This window comes from Amblyraja radiata, chromosome 22 (assembly GCF_010909765.2).
Source record: "Amblyraja radiata isolate CabotCenter1 chromosome 22, sAmbRad1.1.pri, whole genome shotgun sequence".
Classification (NCBI taxonomy): domain Eukaryota; kingdom Metazoa; phylum Chordata; class Chondrichthyes; order Rajiformes; family Rajidae; genus Amblyraja; species Amblyraja radiata.
The window spans coordinates 29,231,389-29,252,357 of NC_045977.1; the positions used below are offsets into that span (position 1 = coordinate 29,231,389).

The 20,969-nt window shown below is 40.5% G+C and overlaps 1 protein-coding gene across 3 annotated transcripts in view; it reads right to left on the bottom strand.

Moving 5' to 3' along the window:
• Positions 1–20,969, bottom strand: part of lmf1 (lipase maturation factor 1) — a 499,938-nt gene that overhangs the window by 436,876 nt on the left and 42,093 nt on the right. For all 3 annotated transcript variants that reach the window (XM_033040858.1, XM_033040856.1, XM_033040857.1), the window contains exon 3: positions 7,685–7,695. In XM_033040858.1, coding sequence (XP_032896749.1) covers positions 7,685–7,695 — 11 coding nt within the window. The remainder of the gene's footprint in view (positions 1–7,684; positions 7,696–20,969) is intronic.

Here is a 20,969-nt window from a genome sequence, read left to right on the forward strand (position 1 = left end):
TTTTCATCCTAGAATTTGAAATACAAATAGAATTGAGTGACTGTTTCTGAATAACACACAGAGCAGATTAAGGCCAACATTTTGAGCCGAAGTGATTATTACCTTTAAAAATTATTTGCAGCTAAAATTTTCAAAAGCAGAGTTAACTCATTTAAAATTCATTTCACCTCACAATCTTTCATCATACATAATCCTGGGACTAGTTGGATCACACAGAATGATTCACAAAGTTATGTCAATGGGCAAATCAGAAATGTTTTCTAATTTTTGGTGAATGTCTGTAGATCAGTACATCTATGTTGAAGAACAATTTTATTGGGACTTCGATAATGCAAATAAAGATACAAAATGCAGAATTATTTAACCAGGAAAGAAAGCCTGGAAGAGAATGGGGAAAAATGGTGGAAATCACAAAACAGTAATTTGGAAGCAGACGACCATAGCAAAACCTTGAAGGGATTCAAAAATAATTTCATATAGTATTTTCTGGTAAAAATGAAATAATGAGACACAATGATATGAAACCCCTCTTCATAACCAGGTATCAAAATAAATCCAGACATGTATAGGAAGAATCAGTTTTGAGCAAGATTATGAAATTGTACTTAATCATTTTACTTTTCCTGGCTTTCTTTGCTATATTTTATTTTTTCTTTGCTCCACTTCACTTGCTTTTAATTTCATTACGAGGTAATCTTAGTCACAAATAAATATTTTGATGAAATTCATTTCCACTTTTTTTCTGCTGGATAGATGCACTTAAAAGGAATGTATTCTGGAAGTGCAAACCTAAAAATAGCAGGTCAGAGACCTCGGTTTAGTGGAAATTCTTGACCCTTGATAGCAGAGCACTCGGTTCAAGTTGTGTGTTGGTACAGCTGCTCCTCACTTGCAGATAAGTCAGATTACCTTTTTGGTTTCGATTGATTTGATTATATAATTATACCCTGATGCACAACCATTATTTTCGCTTTTCTTAAATATATTTCAACTGTTTCGTCAAGGCAGAGGCCTCAAAACATACAAAGAAATTCAAAGTACAGTTATTACAATTTGCTATAACAATTTTGGGGTTGACTTACAAAATTAAATCCCATCCCTTTGGGGTTTAGAAGATTTTTTAGGGGAGGAATGAACACCATGCCTGGATATCTCTAATTAAAAAAACTGTTAACGTTTGCTACAGCACTCAGTCTCTTTCATTTCTACATTCGCTGTCACTATTTCTATTGAACAAGATTATGCAGAAAACTTTGTTTTGCACCTCATTACTGAATTTGAAATTTTAACTTGATGTTGAATATCTCACCACACTGAACTTTTAAAGATCAATATTGACAACACATAAGTTCTCAAAATTTATCACAACTGGGCGCATGACATTCTCTTCCCATATAATTGGCATTAAATAATTCATCTGTGTATGTACTTATATATAGGATTTGTGTACGAGTTGAAGCTTCATTCGGTGACATGATTTATATTTTGTATTCCTATATATAGTGGTTTGCTGGCCGAGCAACTTGCACGTCGTTAATGATAAAACATTACAAGCTCTTGAAAAGGCTCTCAATATACAGTGCCCTCCATAATGTTTGGGGCAAAGACCCATCATTTATTATTGCCTCTGTACTCCACAATTTAAGATTTGTAATAGAACAAAATCACATGTGGTTTTATTCTACATTATTAAATTGCTAGATTTTAATAAAGGCCATTTTTACACATTTTGGTTTCACCATGTAGAAATTACAGCAGTGTTTATACATAGTCCCCCCTCCCCAATTCAGGGCACCATAATGTTTGGGACACAGCAATGTAATGTAAATGAAAATAGTCATGTTTAGTATTTTGCTGCATATCCTTTACATGCAATGACTACTTGAAGTCTGCGATTCATGGACATCACCAGTTGCTGGGTGTCTTCTCTGGTGATGCTCTGCCAGGCCTGTATTGCAGCCATCTTTAGCTTATGCTTGTTTTGGGGGCTAGTCCCCTTCAGTTTTTCTCTTTAACATATAAAAGGCATGCTTAATTGGGTTCAGATCTGGTAATTAACTTGGCCACTTAAGAATTCACCTTTTTTTTTTCTTTGAAAAACTCCTTTGTTGCTTTAGCAGTATGTTTAGAATCATTGTCTTGCTGTAGAATGAACCGCTGGCCAATGAGTTTTTAGGCATTTGTTTGAACTTGAGCAGATAGGATGTGTCTATACACTTCAGAATTCATTATGCTACTACCATCAGCAGTTGTATCATCAATAAAGATAAGTGAGCCAGTACCTTCAGCAGCCATATATGCCCAGGCCATAACACCCCCACCACCGTGTTTCACAAATGAGGTGGTATGCTTTGGGTCTTGGGCAGTTCCTTCTCTCCTCCATACTTTGCTCTTGCTATCACTCTGATATGTTAATCTTCGTCTCATCTGCCCACAACACCTTTTTCCAGAACTGTGGTTGCTCTTTTAAGTACTTAAGTATTTCTTGTCAAACTGTAACCTGGCCGTCCTATTTTATGGCTAACCAGTGGTTTACATCTTGCAGTGTAGCTTCTGTATTTCTGTTCATGAAGTCTTCTGCGGGCAGTGGTCATTGACAAATCCATACCTGACTCGTGAAGAGTGTTTCTGATCTGTCGGACAGGTGTTTTCTTTATCATAGAGAGAATTCTTCAGCTGTGGAGGTCTTCCTTGGCCTGCCAGTCCCTTTGCGATTAGTAAGCTCACCGGTGCTCTCTTTCTTCTTAACAATGTTCAAAACAGTTGATTTTGGTAAGCCTAAGGTTTGGCTGATGTCTCTCACAGTTGTATTCTTGTTTCTCAGTCTCATAATGGCTTCTTTGACTTTCATTGGCACAACTTTCTTCCTCATGTTGATAAACAGCAATAAAAGTTTCTAAAGGTAATGGAAAGACTGGAGGAAAGACTAGATGCTGAGAGCTCTCTTGTACCTGCATTAAGGAGGCAATTAAACACACCTGAGCAATTACAAACGCCTGTGAAGCCATGTGTCCCAAACATTATGGTGCCCTGAAATGGGGGGACTATGTATAAACACAGCTGTGATTTCTACATGGTGAAACCAAAATGTATAAAAATGGCCTTTAATATAATCTGACAATGTGCACTTTAACGACATGTGATTGTTTCTATTACAAATCTCAAATTGTGGAGTACAAAGGCAAATAAATAGATGATCGGCTTTGTCTCAAACATTATGGGGGGCACTGTATATTCCCACTTTCTGCCAGGAACCTGCCTTCAATTGTTCATAATCTAACCACATTTAGATATTTTATGATAGCAAATGTTCGATCACTATGTTACTGAGGTTTGCTGCCAATAAAAGATCCCGAGGCCTTCCGAGTTACAAATTATTTCAATACTTTTACAGCTGAATTCAAAACGTATTTAAATTTAGATTTGGCAGAAGTAAAGATAATTGGCATTGTCAATTATTAAGCTGAAGTGAAATGTAGACTTCCCAGCAGTATAATTTGGTAATGCAGACACATGTAGACATATTGATACATTCTCCAATAGATCATCCCTTTAACCACTGAAGCAAAATTATTGTACCCTCTTGTCCTGCATTATACAATTTGAACTGCCTCTGAAAAGTGTTAAGAACGTTGAGGATTGATTAATACAATCATCCATATCCATTTACGATACCCAGAAAATGCCTAAAAGCTAACACTTATAGAGCTGAATACCATCAGAGACTATAAACTAAATCGGGGACAAACTCTGGCAACACACATTTCTACTAGACAAGCAATGATTTTACACCTGTTTTGAGCAAGTGAACAGTTCCAGCAAGGTGCATCCCTGCATCCCCCACCAGCTCTGTCCCACTTGGTGGCAGAAGTCAGATCTGCTTTCCCAAGGGTAACCTCATGGAAAGCAGCAGTCCCGGATGGAGTCCCTAGTTGAGTTCTGAAATTGTGCACAAATCAACTCGCCATAGTCTTTGCCGACATCTTCAGCCTCTTATTTCAGCAGTGCCCTGTTCACATATGCTTGTAGGAAAACTCCATCATTCCGGTCCACAAGGAAAAAAGGTGACCCATCTCATGACTCTAGCTCTAACATCGCCCATCAAATTGCTTTGAAAACTGCGAAACCACATTTGCGTCAATCTTCGGGACAATCTAGTCCCCTTGCAATTTGCGTACAGGAAAAATCAACAATCAGAGCATCTATGTCAGGAGGCAATTCATGGATTACATGTCCACTTTCGACACCATAAGACTACAGAAGCTCTTCCCTCAACTTCTGCATGTTGGCTTTGGGGGCTTTGATTTCAACTGGCTTCTGGACTTCTTGACCAGCACACCACAGTCAGGTAGCATTTATTAGAATATTTACTCTGCCCTGATCCTCGACACTGGTGCCCCTCAGGAGTGTGTGCTCACTCCTTTGCTCTACTCCCTGTACACCCATGACTATGTTGCCAAGTACAGTATCAACTTGATCTTTAGGTTTGTCGATCATACCACTGTTGTCAGTCGGATCAGCAATGAAACAAATACCTGTCCTCATCAAGGCGGCTGCTGTAGTTAAGTCAAGTTGAGTTGAGGAGTTAAGTTTATTCTCACGTGTACCGAAGTACAGTGAAAAACTTCAGTTGCATGCTAACTAGTCAGAGGAAAGACATGATTACAGTCAAGCCATCCACAGTATACAGATACATGTAGAGAGATCAACAGCTGTAAGTTCCACAACATCTACAGTGGCTTGCAAATGTATTCCGACCCCTTGAACTTTTCCACATTTTGTCACGTTACAACCACAAACGTTAATGTATTTTATTGGGATTTTATGTGGTAGACCAACACAAAGTGGCGCATAATTGTGAAGTGGAAGGAAAATGATACATGGTCTTCAAATTTTTTTACAAATAAAAAACTGAAAAGTGTGGCGTGCAATAGTATTCAGCCCCCTTTACTCTGATACCCCTAAATAAAATCCAGTGCAACCAATTGCCTTCAGAAGTCACCTAATTAGTAAATAGAGTCCACTTGTGTGTAATCTAATCTCAGTATAAATACAGCTGTTCTGTGAAGGCCTCAGAGGTTTGTTAGAGAATATTAGTGAACAAACAGCATCATGAAGCCCAAGGAACACACCAGACAGGTCAGGGATAAAGTTGTGGAGAAGTTTAAAGCAGGGTTAGGTTATAAAAAAATATCCCAAACTTTGAACATCTCACGGAGCACTGTTCAATCCATCATCCGAAAATGGAAAGAGTATGGCACAACTGCTAACCTAACAAGACATGGCCGTCCACCTAAACTGACAGGCCGGGCAAGGAGAGCATTGATCAGAGAAGCAGCCAAGGTAACTCTGGAGGAGCTGCAGAGATCCACAGCTCAGGTGGGAGAATCTCTCCACAGGACAACTATTAGTCGTGCACTCCACAAATCGGGCCTTTATGGAAGAGTGGCAAGAAGAAAGCCATTGTTGAAAAAAAGCCATAAGACGTCCCGTTTGCAGTTTGCCACAAGCCATGTGGGGGACACAGCAAACATGTGGAGGAAGGTGCTCTGGTCAGATGAGACCAAAATTGAAGTGTTTGGCCAAAATGCAAAACGCTATGTGTGGCGGAAAACTAACACTGCACATCACCCGGAACACACCATCCCCACTGTGAAACATGGTGGTGGCAGCATCATGCTGTGGGGATGCTTTTATTCAGCAGGGACAGGGAAGCTGGTCAGAGTTGATGGGCAGATGGATGGAGCCAAATACAGGGCAATCTTGGAAGAAAACCTGTTAGAGTCTGCAAAAGACTTGAGACTGGGGCGGAGGTTCACCTTCCAGCAGGACAACGACCCTACACATACAGCCAGAGCTACAATGGAATGGTTTAGATCAAAGCATATTCATGTGTTAGAATGGCCCAGTGAATGTCCAGACCTAAATCCAATTGAGAATCTCTGGCAAGATTTGAAAATTGCTGTTCACAGACGCTATCCATCCAATCTGACTGAGCTTGAGCTATTTTGCAAAGAAGAATGGGCAAAAATTTCAGTCTCTAGATGTGCAAAGCTGGTAGAGACATACCCCAAAAGACTTGCAGCTGTAATTGCAGCGAAAGGTGGTTCTACAAAGTATTGACTCAGGGGGGCTGAATACTTTTGCACGCCACACTTTTCAGTTTTTTATTTGTAAAAAAATTTGAAAGCCATGTATAATTTTCCTTCCACTTCACAATTATGCACCACTTTGTGTTGGTCTATCACATAAAATCCCAATAAAATACATTTACGTTTGTGGTTGTAACGTGACAAAATGTGGAAAAGTTCAAGGGGTATGAAAACCTTTGCAAGCCACTGTATATTACCACCCACCTTACCTGGTCTCTTAACACAAATGTGGTGTTCAAGAAAGCACATGATCATATTTACTGTCTTCAGCATCTAAGAAGATTCCGCATGTTTAGTTTAGAGATACAGCGCAGAAACTGGCACTTCAGCCCACCGGGTCCACGCCAACCAGCGATCCCCGCACATTAACACTATCCTACACCAAGTAGGGACAATTTTTACGTTTACCAAGCCAATTAACCTACAAACCTGTACTTTTGGATTGTGGGAGGAAACCGAACATCTCAGAGAAAACCCACGCAGGTCACGGGGTGAACATACAAACTCCCTATAGACAGCACCCGTAGTCGGGATCGAACCCGGGTCTCCGGAGCTGCATTCGCTGTAAGGCAGCAACTCTACCGTTGTGCCACTGCCACCGCCCAAAAGTGTCCACGAAGAGTCTCTTAAACTTCTTTAAATGCATTATGAGGAAAGCTCTAATGTGATTGATCACAGCCTGGCACAGCAACTGCTCTGCCCTTGACTGCCTAAACCTACAGAGAGTGAGAAACACACCTCAGTCCATCACAGGCTTGTCACTTCCTTCCATTCAGTCTATCTTCAGCGCATGTTGCATCAGGAAGGCTGAAAGTATTGTCAAAGATGCCTGACATTCTCGCCATTTCCTTTTCTTTCTCCCACTTTCTGGGAAAAAATGTAGGAACTTGAAAGCCCAGACGTCCAGATTTAAGATTATCTTTGTATCATTGCTATCAGATTCATGAACCAACCACCTCATTCGCATCCCGTTTCCAGAGGTGCTGCCACATACCCTTCCTCTTAACTCCACCTCATTGAGTTATTCCATTATTCTCCTTTAGTTTTTTATTGTAGACCTTCAGATTGCTCGACAATCTGCACACCATTTTGCTGCTTTGCATTTGTCATTGTATTTGTTGTTATGTCTAATATTACCATGTACACTGTTCACTCCAAGAGCTTCATGTGAGCAATGCATTGCGTTGTTCGCATGAAGGTGTATATGACCATAGAGATATAACCATAGTTCATTGAAAACCAAAATTTACAGCACAAGAGATCAGATCACCTGCAACAGCCAGGAGTCTCTTCTCTATTGATCTCCCAAGTGCACTGCACTGTCGTTTGTTCACAGGGGCAAGAGGCTTTTCTTAACAATTAATTGCATTAAATGCAGGATCTTTACATCAAATAAGAACAATTAACATGCATTTATTAATCATTTTCCATTGATATGTCATATACAATATATAATTCAAATTAATTAAATCATAGTTTCCACTATATCAGCACACATAATTTTCAAAATATTTTAAATGTTATCTACTTACCAAAGGAGTACCTGAAAAACAAAAAGACAATAATATTTAGAACAAATTAATCAAACAGTGAAACAAATATTTGTCTTCATCAAAGATTGGATTTAAAGGTTGTTAATTAACATCAAAAGGCTTGACTGGCGTGATAAAATAAAAATGGTTGGGCGATCATTTCGCTGAACACCTACATTCAGTCCACCTTATCCTACGCAATCTCCCGGTTGCTAAACATCTTAACTCCCCTTCTCATTTCCATACTGGCCTTTCTGTCCTGGGCCTCCTCCACTGTCAGAGTGAGACCACATGCAGATTAGAGGAACAGCACCTCATATTTCAGTTGGGCAGCTTACAACCCAGGAGTATGAATATTGATTCCTCTAATTTCGAGTAACCCTTGCATTCCCTCTCTCCCCGCACCTCCCCCCCCCCCCCCCCCTAGTTTTTCTTGTTAGTTTCACTGTTTGTATCCCTTCGTTATCACCTCTCCCACAGCCAACAATGGGCCACTGTGGGCTCTGCCTTTCTTGAGTCATCTGATTTGTTATTTTCCTTTTCATACCTCTAGTTTCCCTCTCCCCTGACTCTCAGTCAAAAGAAGGGTATCGACCCGAAACGTCACCTATTCTTTTTCTCCTGAGATACTACCTGACCCGCTGAGTTACTTGAGCATTTTGTGTCTAAATGCCCCGCTGAGTTACTCCAACTTTTTGTGTCTATCTTCGGTTTAAACCAGCATCTGCAGTTCCTTCCTACATACTTAATATCTTCTTTTACTTATTCAAAAACAAATACTAATTGTCATGCATTCAAATAGTAATGAAAACCGCAGAACACAGCTTTAATATAATTCTACTGTCTGTTATCTGGAACTGTCAAGCTGCAAATATAGCACATTCCTATGAAATATGGATAATTGCATGCAGTTGCTATTCTTTAAGTACTATTTCCATTTAAATGAAGGCCCAACTGGATGCATGGTAGATTTATTGAGGGTATAAAGACTAAACCAAATGCAGGTCAAATGGGTATCAACAATATGGCACAGATCGCAATCAATTCTAAACTGTAACAACACAGTGTACAAGTAGAAATGTAGTCATTATTACAATATCACTCAATTTACTTACTGTTGTAAGAGGCTTCTCTACTCAAGTGTATATCCTGCCATGCCATGTTACCGTGCCCACTATTCATTCATTTTCTCAGCCTCAAGGACTCAATGAATTGAGTCACTAAATCAAAAAAATAACTAACAATTTTTATTTGTAAAAATGTGTGCTCTTCTGATAGTTTTGTGGCCATTCGGCACCGACTAAACATTTTAGACTTACTGATCACTTTATTCTACTCTTCTGTCATTTTGGCCTTTGCTACAGTTTTATTTTATATACAATATTATCCAATCTAACAGCATCTTTGACTAAACATTTATACATTTGATTGCTTTGGTATTAACACTTTGGATGCCTAGCACAGGAACATTCCGCAAATACTATTCCTAAAGAGTAAGAAGCTTGGTATTCTGCTGATTGGAGGAATGGTAAAGATTTTACAATTTGATCGCTCTCAATAATTTAGTTAAGTCTTGCACTTGGTGCATAACTTAACTTTTAGATTATAATTTATTTCACAACATTAGTATAAATAGGAAATGTGCAGCTTGCTAGTGGCAGCTGCAGTCACTGCTTAATCGGGTGGCTTGCTAGAACTAGTTATCATATAATTGCTGCCACCAGGAATGACTCAGGTCTTTGGAAGGTTAGTTAGTATAAAAACAGGAGGCTTTGCCAACAAATTACAAACTTTTCATATCGAGCACAAAACGGAGGATTTTGGTAAGAAGTGGAACGAGACAATGTTCTTCAACTTTGATTCTGCTAAATTCATCTTATGAATAGAGGAACAACAGGTCACCTTGGACCAACGGACAAGTGGAAACTCCAGATCTCTGCCCACGTCCGGACAACCACTAATGGAGAGAATGTGGTCGGCTGAAGGAGTTCCAGTTACCTGTTTTGGAGCCTGAGCAACAGCTGATGTCACTACGGTCCACCGGCAAGTTTTTTTTTTTTCTGTGACTAACATGCTTCAGTTGGTGGTCAGCTTGCAAATCAACAGAGTGCATGCGGAGGGGGACTAGGTGACAGTTGGACAGGAAAATAAAGAGAGCAGCTAACTCAGGGGACTTCTGATGGCATCGTTTTTTGCTAATTGGTATTCAGTTCTAAAAACGTACGGTGGGGTTATTGATGGAGGGGAAAGGGAGTCCCCTGGCAAAGTCAAGATTCTACGCCTAGTTGCATAAAGAGGGAGAAAGGAGGTCTAGAGTTGTTTGTTTTTTTTGTGTGTACGTATGTGTACGTATATATATATTTGGGAGTACAGATCCACAACCTTTTATCCGAAAGCCTTGGGACCAGACACTTTTCGTAATTCGGAATTTTTCGGCTTTCGGAATGGAAGATTTTTAGCGTAGATTTTAACGGCTGGCTCAGTGGTAGAGTGCTCGGCTCATATCCCCAAGGTCGCGAGTTTGCGCCTCGATCCCGGCAGTTACTCGATCGCGAGTTTGAGTCTTCAATGTAGTTTTTTCTTGCAGAATAGGAGAAAATAGGGAGGGTTAGGCTGGGATCATTCTCTGCGAGATGATCTTAGTGCGGGAGACAAGTGTAGGAGAGGTGTACTGACTGTGTGGGCAGCACTTTGGAAGTGATTGCCCACCATTCTCAAAAGCCGCTGTGTCTCCCTGTCCCTGGGATAGCAGGGGGCGATCAAACAGCACAATACCCCCCTCCCCCTCCAACTCCAGAGGAATCCGCTCCCCGATGGGCCGCTACGGCGACAAGTGGCAGTTCGCCCACAGCCCGAGCAGCGCCACCCCAAGAACAAGACGTACCTTGCACACCATCAGCTTCTGCCCCTACGGGGAGCGTGTTCCTCTGGAGTTGGAGCGGGGCTGGGCTGGAGTTGCTGATCTGGGATCTCCGTGCTTGCAGTGGGCCTGGGGGTCGGTGTCCCGATGAGGGGGCGCAGCTCGGGCTGTGGGCGAACTGCCACTTGTCGCTGTAGCGGCCCATCGGGGAGCGGCTTCTGGTGGTCCTGACGTCTCCGGCCAATTTGCAGTTTTCCTCTGGAGTTGGAACGGGGCTGGGCTGCTGCTGGCTGTGGGTCTCTGGGATCTCCGTGCTTGCAGTGGGCCTGGGGGTCGGTGTCCCGTTGGTCCTGACGTCTCCGGTGACTGGCACTGACCTGCTGGCATCGCCGACGTGAAGACAGTGCAAAGCCCCCGCGCCGGTGCAATGGGCGGGGAGCTGGAGAGGGGAGGGAAGGGGTCACACACATGGCCGGGAAGCAGAGGGGTGTAGGTGGGGTGAAACTGAAGGGAGCGACAATCTGCTGCTGCCTGCCCGCTGAGTTAAAAAGTTCCCACGCAAGACTCACGATACACTGTGTATCGTGAGTCTACCGTGGGAACTTTTTAACTCAGCGGGCAGGCAGCAGCAAATTGTCAATTATTAACCCTCCCGCGCAATATACCCTCACCTTCTCTTTTATGAATGGGGATTTAGTTCCCCTTTCTTCGAGGACCGACCGGAGGTTCCGCTGTCACCTCTGCGGGCCGCCCTCGGTGAACGTCTTCAAGGACCTTTCTTCAAGGACCGAAAAAATGTCCGCTATTTGGAGCTTTTCGTTATTTGGAATTTCAGATAAAAGGTTGTGCACCTGTATGTGTATCTATACACACACTCAACTTTTTTGGTGTCTATCGTTTCTTATATTGTTTACAGTGTACTATGTTTACATATTCTGTTGTGCTACTGCAAGTAAGAATTTCGTTGTTCTATCTGGGACATATGATAATAAAACACTCTTGACTCTTGACGAGAGAAGTAGTTATAGAGTAGGCAAGCATTCTGCTTTCACAAACACGATTCCAGGGCAGTATGTTGCTTACCTGGTGCCAGGAATATCACTGGCCTTTTATTGATATTCTAGAAGTGGAGAGGGCAATACACAGAGATTATAGGGTATACAAGTACCCAACAAAGTAGACAGTAAAAGGACAAAGTCCTGCAGGCAAATTTTAGGGAATTTGGAAAGAGATTAAGCAGCAGAACCTCTAAAGCAGTCATCTCTGGATTACTACCAGAGTCACAAACCATTGATTAAAAAATAATAATGTGGAATGGAACGGCCACCTACGGCGCTGACAAAGTTACAAATTACGCTGGCTCCTACTTTGTTGTCTCTCTCCCCCCCCCCCCCCCCACCCCACCCCGCTCCCCCACAGCGGTTCCGCCATTGTCCATTGTTCTCCCCCATTACCCCCCTCCATCCCCATTGTTCTTCCCCCTCGCAAAGCTGGGTCCTCCATTGTTGTTCTTCCCCCTCCCTCACACGATCCTCCCAAGCCAGGTCCTCCATTGTTCTTCCCCCTCCCTCATGGTGGTGTCTCCGCACTCTCATCAACTGCCGATCATGGGTCGACTGGTGAGGCTTCACTGCCGCTTCCGAGGCCCCACTGCTCTGAGGCTTCACAATAATGGGATGCAGATGAATATGTGGCTGTAAAGATGATTCAGGAGGAAAGTGTCATGCCTTCTCGAGTATTGGGTCTGATCTGGGGAAAGTGGGACCTATACATTCCGATGGGTTCCACCCAAAAGGGCCAAGACCCAATATCCTTGTAGCGCTATCAGGGAAGTTTAAACTAGTTTCAAAAGTGGAAATGGAAATGGAACCTGGAAAATTAGAGAATGTGGTTTGCAGCATAAATAAAGGTTAGAAATTGCACAAAAAATTAGAATGCTGTGTTTAAAGATAGGTATCCAAGCCAAGAAGCTCAACAGGCAATTTGCAGCATTTTTTATTAAGGAAAGGGGAATTAAAAAATTAATAAAGTTGTGCCAATATTAAAGAAACAATCACAATTATGATACAGAATGATACATTAGAAGGATCATCAGATGAAGCAAAATGGGTTGAATTGAAGGGACAAGCACATTATTTTGAGTGAACGTTGAATATCTACATTTCAAGGGCCTTAGAAGAATAAATGAGTTGGCAAATTTCTGGCAAGTGCAAAAATACTAGGCAATAATAGAGGGGGATTTTAATTATCCCAATATTATCCTGCATACAGTCAGTGTGAAAAGGATTCAAAAATCTTAAAATAAGTTCACAGACATTTTTCTGCTAAAACTCACCAGCCCAGCTTGGGAAGCACAAATTGTTGATTTCGTTTTAGGGCATGATGTTGGATAGGTGGAAGTATAGTGGAAGCACTTTCACGTCTGATCATAATTCAGTTATATTTGGAATAATTTTGAAAAAGGACAATGTTAAAATGGAAGTGATTATTCAAAATTGTGTTGAGGCTGATTTTGTTACAGGAAGAACTGCTTTAGTCCAAGTGGAATGAGAAAAGTGATTGAATGTGTGGAAAAGTCTACTTAAAGATGTACACGTCATAGAACAATAGGAGATGTTCAAGATGATTCAAGAGTTCAGGGTAATGATGTTCCTGCCAAATCTAGAGCCCCCAGACCACAACTTATATAACAGATAGAATGAGACAAGAAAGGAACCTTGTGAGAGATAACAGGAACTTGGTATAGCAGAAAATCTAAAAGAATATAAAAGGGCCCAAAAATAAAATAGGGAAATTAGAAAAACAGATGTATGAAGAAATACTGGCAACAAAATCAAAGAAAATACAAGGTATTTTATAAATATATAAAAAGATTGAGGGTAACTAGGGAAAGAGTAGGGTTTGTTAGAGTAAATAAGGAATCCTATGTGGAGGCAGAGAATATGGGTAAAGTTCTTAACAAATAGATTGCAGCTGCCTTAAAAAAAAGAGGAGTGATGTGAATATGTTTGTTAAAGAAAATGGGTATGAATAGGATAAATATGGTAAAAAAGGAAATATTTTTTAGAGTGGATAAATTGTCAGGCCCAGATGAAATATATCCTAGGCAATTAAAAGGAAAGAAATGGCAGAGGCAAAAACCAAAAGAATGTTTTAAAGTAACGTTAAAGTAATTAGTAAAGGGAACAGAGTGCAGTGGTCTGGAACACCCCACTTGAAAAAAGTGGTACAGGCAGAAACCTTAGGCACATTTTAAAAGTACTTAGATGTGCATCTGAAAACCCATGATGTGCAGGGTTCCGAGCACAGGGCCAGAAGGTGGAATTAGATTGGGTCGATCTTTTTTAACTAGTTTGGTTTAGTTTAGGTTTCCTTCTGTTAAAAATCTTTTCATGATTCTTTGATCTTTGTGGCACTGATGAAAACTTTTTTTTTAAAAAGAGAGGATATTGGTTATTAAAATGGGTCCCTCCTATCCAAGCAAACATTCAACATTTGTTCCATTCATGCGAACCACAGCTCTTACTTCCTGATCTGTTCACTCAGTAAACTACAATGACAAAATTCACTTTGGTTTATGACTATGATTGTCACATTGTCTAATCTGATCTGTATCATCCATTACTCTGCGTTAGACAAATAAAGCCCTAATAATTAAAAAAACCTTTAAGGAGGTATCGCAAACCTCCAACCCGCCAAATCGTGAAATTTGCTATTAACAAAATACTTGCATTAAAAGTAAAATTCCAAGAGGGAATTATATAACCTCATATAACAACAAAATAACCAAATGTCACAACCAAATTCAATTCAAAATGTTATGTAAGCAAACCCTGCTGAACATTGTACATCACCAGTCAATTAAACATTTGCAAAGACATGATGAAATTAATGGTGATTCCTGAAATTATCTGCTGCTTGGTTTTACCAAGTCACAGACCAACTTGTCAGACCTCCATACCACGGACCTTGTGAAAATACTCAGTGATTACTTTGCTTTGGCAGGTTTATAGGAATTGACTATGGCTCTTGTTTATAAAAAAAGCATTTACACCGCAAGGTAATATTTCTCCAATTACGAGTGGCCTGGAGTGCTTCAGCAAGACCCTTCCTTCCGTGTCTATAATCAAATACCCTGAAGGAGAATGCTTCCTCTGCATTTCTTTTTCCTTCCTAGGAATATGGACAGTATAATTACAAGTTTAGAAGCCCACTTTGGAGAACTGCAACCACAACAAAGAGAATGCAGAAACCAGACAAGTGGTTTCATTTACCACCATTCCAGCTTATTTCCTCCCATACGACTGCTTCAGAATATTTAGGTTTGGCACCAAATGAAAACAGCTGTCAAATTTGTAAATTATTTTTCTTTGTCTAATGATAATCTTCAGTTACATGCTGTAAAGAATGCAATTTTAAAAAATGTTCTTGCAGAAACACATTTTAATCTGCTTGCATACTTAATGACGTTCTGTGAACCATTCCAGCTCACAAGGTGATTATTTTAACAATTTTTTTTAACAAGGGCATTGAGGCCTGTAATAATTACGAGGCATCCTAAATAGCTTTAACCTTTTGCCCTTACCCATAATAAGTGCATCGAATGTCAGTCTGTTTTTGGCAGTGAGTATCCTGAAGAGGGCAAACGGTTAAACATTTAAAAACAATTTGAAAACTCCCTCAACTTTTGTGCCAATTTAACCAGGGCTATGCAGAGAACAGGTCAATTATTCACCCTGACCGGTCTAGATTAAAATTGAGACTGAATGTTCAGGTTTGGAAGCTGGAAAGGAAAACAAAATGACTGAATTATAACAGCGAATGTAAATTGTAGACAACATGCATCTTGATCAGAACTTTACATATGGATTCAGTTGCTAATCTACCATCTCAAATGATATAAAACGACCATAGGTGGGAAAAAAAGATTTTGTTTCCGCCTGGCAGTGATGTCATTATACAAACAACTGAACAATTAAACTTACTGAAGTTGTTACTAAAGGAAGTTGCGCAAAAGGAAATCTTTGAAGCATAAATAAGCAGAGGGATGATTATGTTCTAGACTGAATTGCTAGCCCTTTTTGCTTTGAACAAAAAACACCTAATTGGTACTTACCGACAGAAGCCACGTGGAAAATATTCCTGGAAGGAACCCAGAGGAAAAGACCACTCAAACTAAACTTGGATAAGTATCTGAATTCCTTACTCATGAATGCCTCAGGTGCAAGATCCTCTGAAATAACTTCATCGGTTCTACATCCTATTTTTGTGAGGTACTCAAACGTTTCTCAATTTACTTAAGATCAACAAAATTAAAAATATAAGAATACAGCAATTTGAGGCAGAGACTGCAACACCAATTCAATGACCAATAATCACACATGGCTTTGATATTTTGGCATTGGTCAATAAGGCACTCCTGAAACACGTTCACAGATCACCAGGGGGATCAGGGCTTGGAAAGGTTAAGAGATCATCGGAAATAGAAGCCAGTGTGGGTGATTCAATAAGATCACGATTGCTCATTTGACCTCAGTGCACTTTCCTCTACTAATTCCACATTACTCAATATCTAAAATTTATGGTCCACTTCCTCGAATGTATTCAGCAACTGAGCCTCCATATTCCATTCAGTAGAAAATTCCACAGAATCACTAATCCCGTGTGAAGAAAGTTCTCCACATTTCTACCCTGAATGGGCAAATCATTTCAGGATAGAGATCTCTGGTTTTATTGAATTGAATTGTATTGGTTATTATTGTCACATGGACAGAGATACAATGAAAAGCTTTGTTTGTATGCTATCCAGTATCATAAGCCATACACAAATACAACAGGTAATGCAAAGAGAAAGATACAAAACACTGCTTTATGGCATTATTGTGACAAGTGCAAGGTCCACGATAGTGTTGGTTGGAAGATCAGGACTACAACTTAGCTTGTGGAAGGACTGTTTCGTAGTATGATAACTGCAAGAAAGAAGCTGTTCCTGAATCTGGTTGTACATGCTTTCAAGCTTTTGTATCTCCTGCCTATGACAGAGGGGAGAAGAGGGAATGACCAGTGTGTAGATGGTTCTTGATTATGTTAGACACCCCATTGAAAGGAAAGACTAACTCTGCATCTACCGTGTCAGGATCTGTAAGAATTTTGCTTTTTTTTTTTAAATTACAATTTTTTCTTTTAACCTCAAGGGCATATACATCCATTCTGCTTAACCTGTCAAATGGCAAACCCATCAACCCAAAAATCAAACCGGTGAACCACCAGTGCATTTTCACAATCACAAATGCATACTTCTTCAGATATCAAAATGTGACATGACCAAATTAATATGGAATTATTGAAAATCAAAAAAGGTAAAGATCTAGGAATCTGAAATAAGAACAAATATTGATGAAATTTTTCAGCAAATCAGGCAACATCCTTTTAAATTCATTTTCAGGATGTGAGCATTGTCAACAAGATATGTATTTATACCTATCTCTAATTTCCCTTGTGATCGAGACATAGTCATACAGTCATAGAATCATTCAGCGTGGAAACAGGCTCTTCGGCCCAACTTGCCCACAGCGACCAACATGTCCCATCTACACTAGTCCCACCTGCCTGCGTTTGGCCCATACCGTTCAATACCTGTCCTATCCATGTACCTGTCCAAATGTTTCTTAAACATTGTGATAGTACCTGCCTGAACTACCTCCTCCAGCCGATCGTCCCATACACCCACCACGCCTTTGTGGGAAAATGTTACACCCCCCTCACCTTCAACCAGTTCTTGATTCCCCTACTCTGGGCAAGAGATGGTGAGATGGAGTCACCTTCTTGAACAATCAGTCTATATGATGTAGATACTCATACAATGCAAAGGGGTAGTGAATTTCAGGATTTAAACAAATCAATACTGAAGAAAAGGCTGTGATATTTCCGAGTAAAGATGCTGCATGACGTAGAGGGGAAGGTAAAGGTGTTGGTATTCCCATGTGCCTGCTGCCCTGTCACAAGTTCACAAGTTATAGGAGTATAATTAGGCCATTCGGCCCATCGAGTCCACTCCGCCATTCAATCATGGCTGATCTCTGCCTCCTGATCCCATTTCCTGCCTTCTCCCCATAACCCTTGACATCCGTTCTAAACAAGAATTTGTCTGTCTCTGCCTTAAAAATACGCACTGACAGTCTCCACAGCCATCTGTGGCAATGAGTTCCACACATTAACTACCCTTTGACTAAAGAAGTGCCTCCTCACCTCCTTTCTAAAAGAACGCCCTTTAATTCTGAGGCTATGACCTCTGGTCCTAGATTCTCCCACCAGTGGAAACATCCTTTCCACATCCACTCTGTATATGCCTTTCATTATTCTGTAAGTTTCAAGAGGTCCCTCTCAACCTTCTAAATTCCAGCGAGTAGAGGCCCAGTGTTGTCAAACGCTCATCATATGCAAACCCACTCTGTCCTCCTAGTCCCCATGCTGTCCTCCTTGGTGGTACAAGCCACAGGTTTGAGTGGTACTGCCAACCAAGCCTGAGCAAAAGCTGCTTAGTAAACAGAGCAAGGTTGAGGGAATGAATGTTAAGGGTGGTTGATGGGTTACCGATCACCATGGATGTTGTCAGGATTTTTGAAAACCATTGGCACTGCACTAAGCCAGGCTAGTGGAAACATTTAATTATACTCCTGATTGTGCCTTGTAGATGGAAAGACAGGGTTATTATTAATCCAATAACGGTAAGTTACCCACTGCAGGAAACACAAGTTCTGACCTCATCTTGTCGGCACGGTGTTTATGTAACTAATAATGTTGAGTTTCTGGTCGGTGTATCAAGATGGCAATCCACCATCACCTTCTCAGGTGCAAAACATGTTGGCTTTCCCAGCAACTTCTAGATTCCAATAATCAAACAACAAAAATCTGGCATGTACTTGGTATTTGAATTAGAGTATAGTCTTTTTCAGGAAATCCCTTATAATAGTAATCTGCACTTGAATACTGAGACAAATCCACAAAAATAAACTCAAAATACCCCATATATTAATCAAGGGTTAACAACAATATGACTTGCATAAGCAAGTTAATACAAGTTACCTCTTAATACAGTACAACGCAAATTCCTCTCTACTTATCTGCGATTGAAGTGCTCTAAATGTTTTTACATTACTGCACAATGCTTAATATTAAGTCCCATGTTTTCATGAAATCAATAATTGGCATACCAAGGAATTAGTTATGCAACCAATTCCATAGATGCTGCTGCACCCGCTGAGTTTCCCCAGCAATTTTGTGTACCTTCCATTTTTAGTTTAGTTTAGTTTTGAGAGACAGCACAGAAACAGGCCCTTCGACCCACCAAGTCTGCACCGACCAGCGATCCCCGTACACTAACACTATCCTATACACAAGGGACAATTTACACTAATACCAAGTACACAAACCCTTGGTGGTACAGGTTAACCTACAAACCTGTACGTCATTGGAGTGTGGGAGGAAACCGACAATCTCGGAGAAAACCCACGCGGTCATGGGGAGAACGTACAAACTCCGTACAGACAGCACCCGTAGTCGTGACCGAACCCGGGTGTCCGGCGCTGCAAGCGCTGTAAGGCAGCAACTCTACCGCTGTTCTGCTATTGTTTCTTCTGCAAAACACCTACCTTCCTCTTCCTCACATACCTTCTTACCTTAAAATTCCTCTGATTTTTTTTGCTTTAAATGATTTACTGCAGATAAATTGCATGCATCAGTACTGCAAGTACTGTAAAATATTACAAAGATTACCCTTCTTCTTTTGTTGGACTGTCTTCCATTTATAATAGAAATCCTCCAATATCTTAGCATGCAAGTTTCTCTTTTCTATCTCAGTCAACCGTTAAATGTGCTTTCATTATTCGAGTTGGTGAGGTGAGTCATTAAATCATCCAATACAAAATAACCTGATAATGCACACCAACTTTGAACAGCACTTCATTTAATTTTGACAAAGTATCATTGACCTGAAGCATTAACTGTTTCTCTTTCCACAGATGCTGCCTAATCGGCTGAGTGTTTCCAGCACTTTCTGTTGTTGTTTCAGGTTTTATCCCATCATTCTATAATTCGACATAATAAGCTAGATTTTATTAACCATTAATTATATACTTACTATTTTTAAATTCATCAAGTAACCAAAAGTGTCCAATACTGTTGGTTAAATTATACATATATTGCAAGTACAATCTTCCTTATTAATATCATGCTATGATTCTGGTAAGAAAAAGTCCAACAATACAATTATTTCATGAAACCGCTTGTGTGCACCTTTGAACGCTGAAACTCAACAAAATACAGGGTAACAGCTAATAAAATGTGCAGATAGCTATTAATGACTATGATATAGTTGGGATCACGGAGACATGGCGCCAGGGTGACCAAGGCTGGGAGCTGAACATCCAGGGATATTCAATATTCAGGAGGGATAGAGAGAAAGGAAAAGGAGGTGGGGTAGCATTGCTGATTAGAGAGGAGATTAACGCAATGGAAAGGAAGGACATTAGTTTGCAGGATGTGGAATCGGTATGGGTAGAGCTGCGAAACACTAAGGGGCAGAAAACGCTGGTGGGTGTTGTAGTAGTGAAGTTGGAGATGGTATCAAACAGGAAATTAGAAATGCGTGCGACAAAGGCAAAACCGTTATAATGGGTAACTTCAATCTACATATAGATTGGGTGAATCAAATTGGCAGGGGTGCTGAGGAAGAGGATTTCTTGGAATGTATGCGGGATAGTTATCTAAATCAACATGTAGAGGAACCAACGAGAGAGCAGGCTATTTTAGACTGGGTATTGAGTAATGAGGAAGGGATAGTTAGCAGTCTTGTTGTACGTGCCCCCTGGGCAAGAGTGACCATAATATGGTTGAGTTCTTCATTAGGATGGAGAGTGACATTGTTAATTCAGAAACAATGGTTCTGAACTTAAAGAAAGGTAACTTTTAGAGGGTATGAGACGTGAATTGGCCAAGATTGACTGGCAATTAATTCTAAAAGGGTTGACGGTGGATATGCAATGGAAGACATTTAAAGACTGCATGGATGAACTACAAAAATTGTTCATCCCAGTTTGGCAAAAGAATAAATCAGGGAAGGTAGTACATCCATGGATAACAAGGAAAATCAGGGATAGTATCAAAGCGAAGGATGATGCGTACAAATTAGCCAGAAAAAGCAGCATACTGGGACTGGGAGAAATTCAGAAACCAGCAGAGGAGGACAAAGGGCTTAATTAGGAAAGGAAAAATAGATTATGAAAGAAAACTGGCAGGGAACATAAAAACTGACTGCAAAAGTTTTTATAGATATGTGAAAAGAAAGAGATTAGTTAAAACAAATGTAGGTCCCTTGCAGTCAGAAACAGGTGAGTTGATCATGGGGAACAAGGATATGGCGGACCA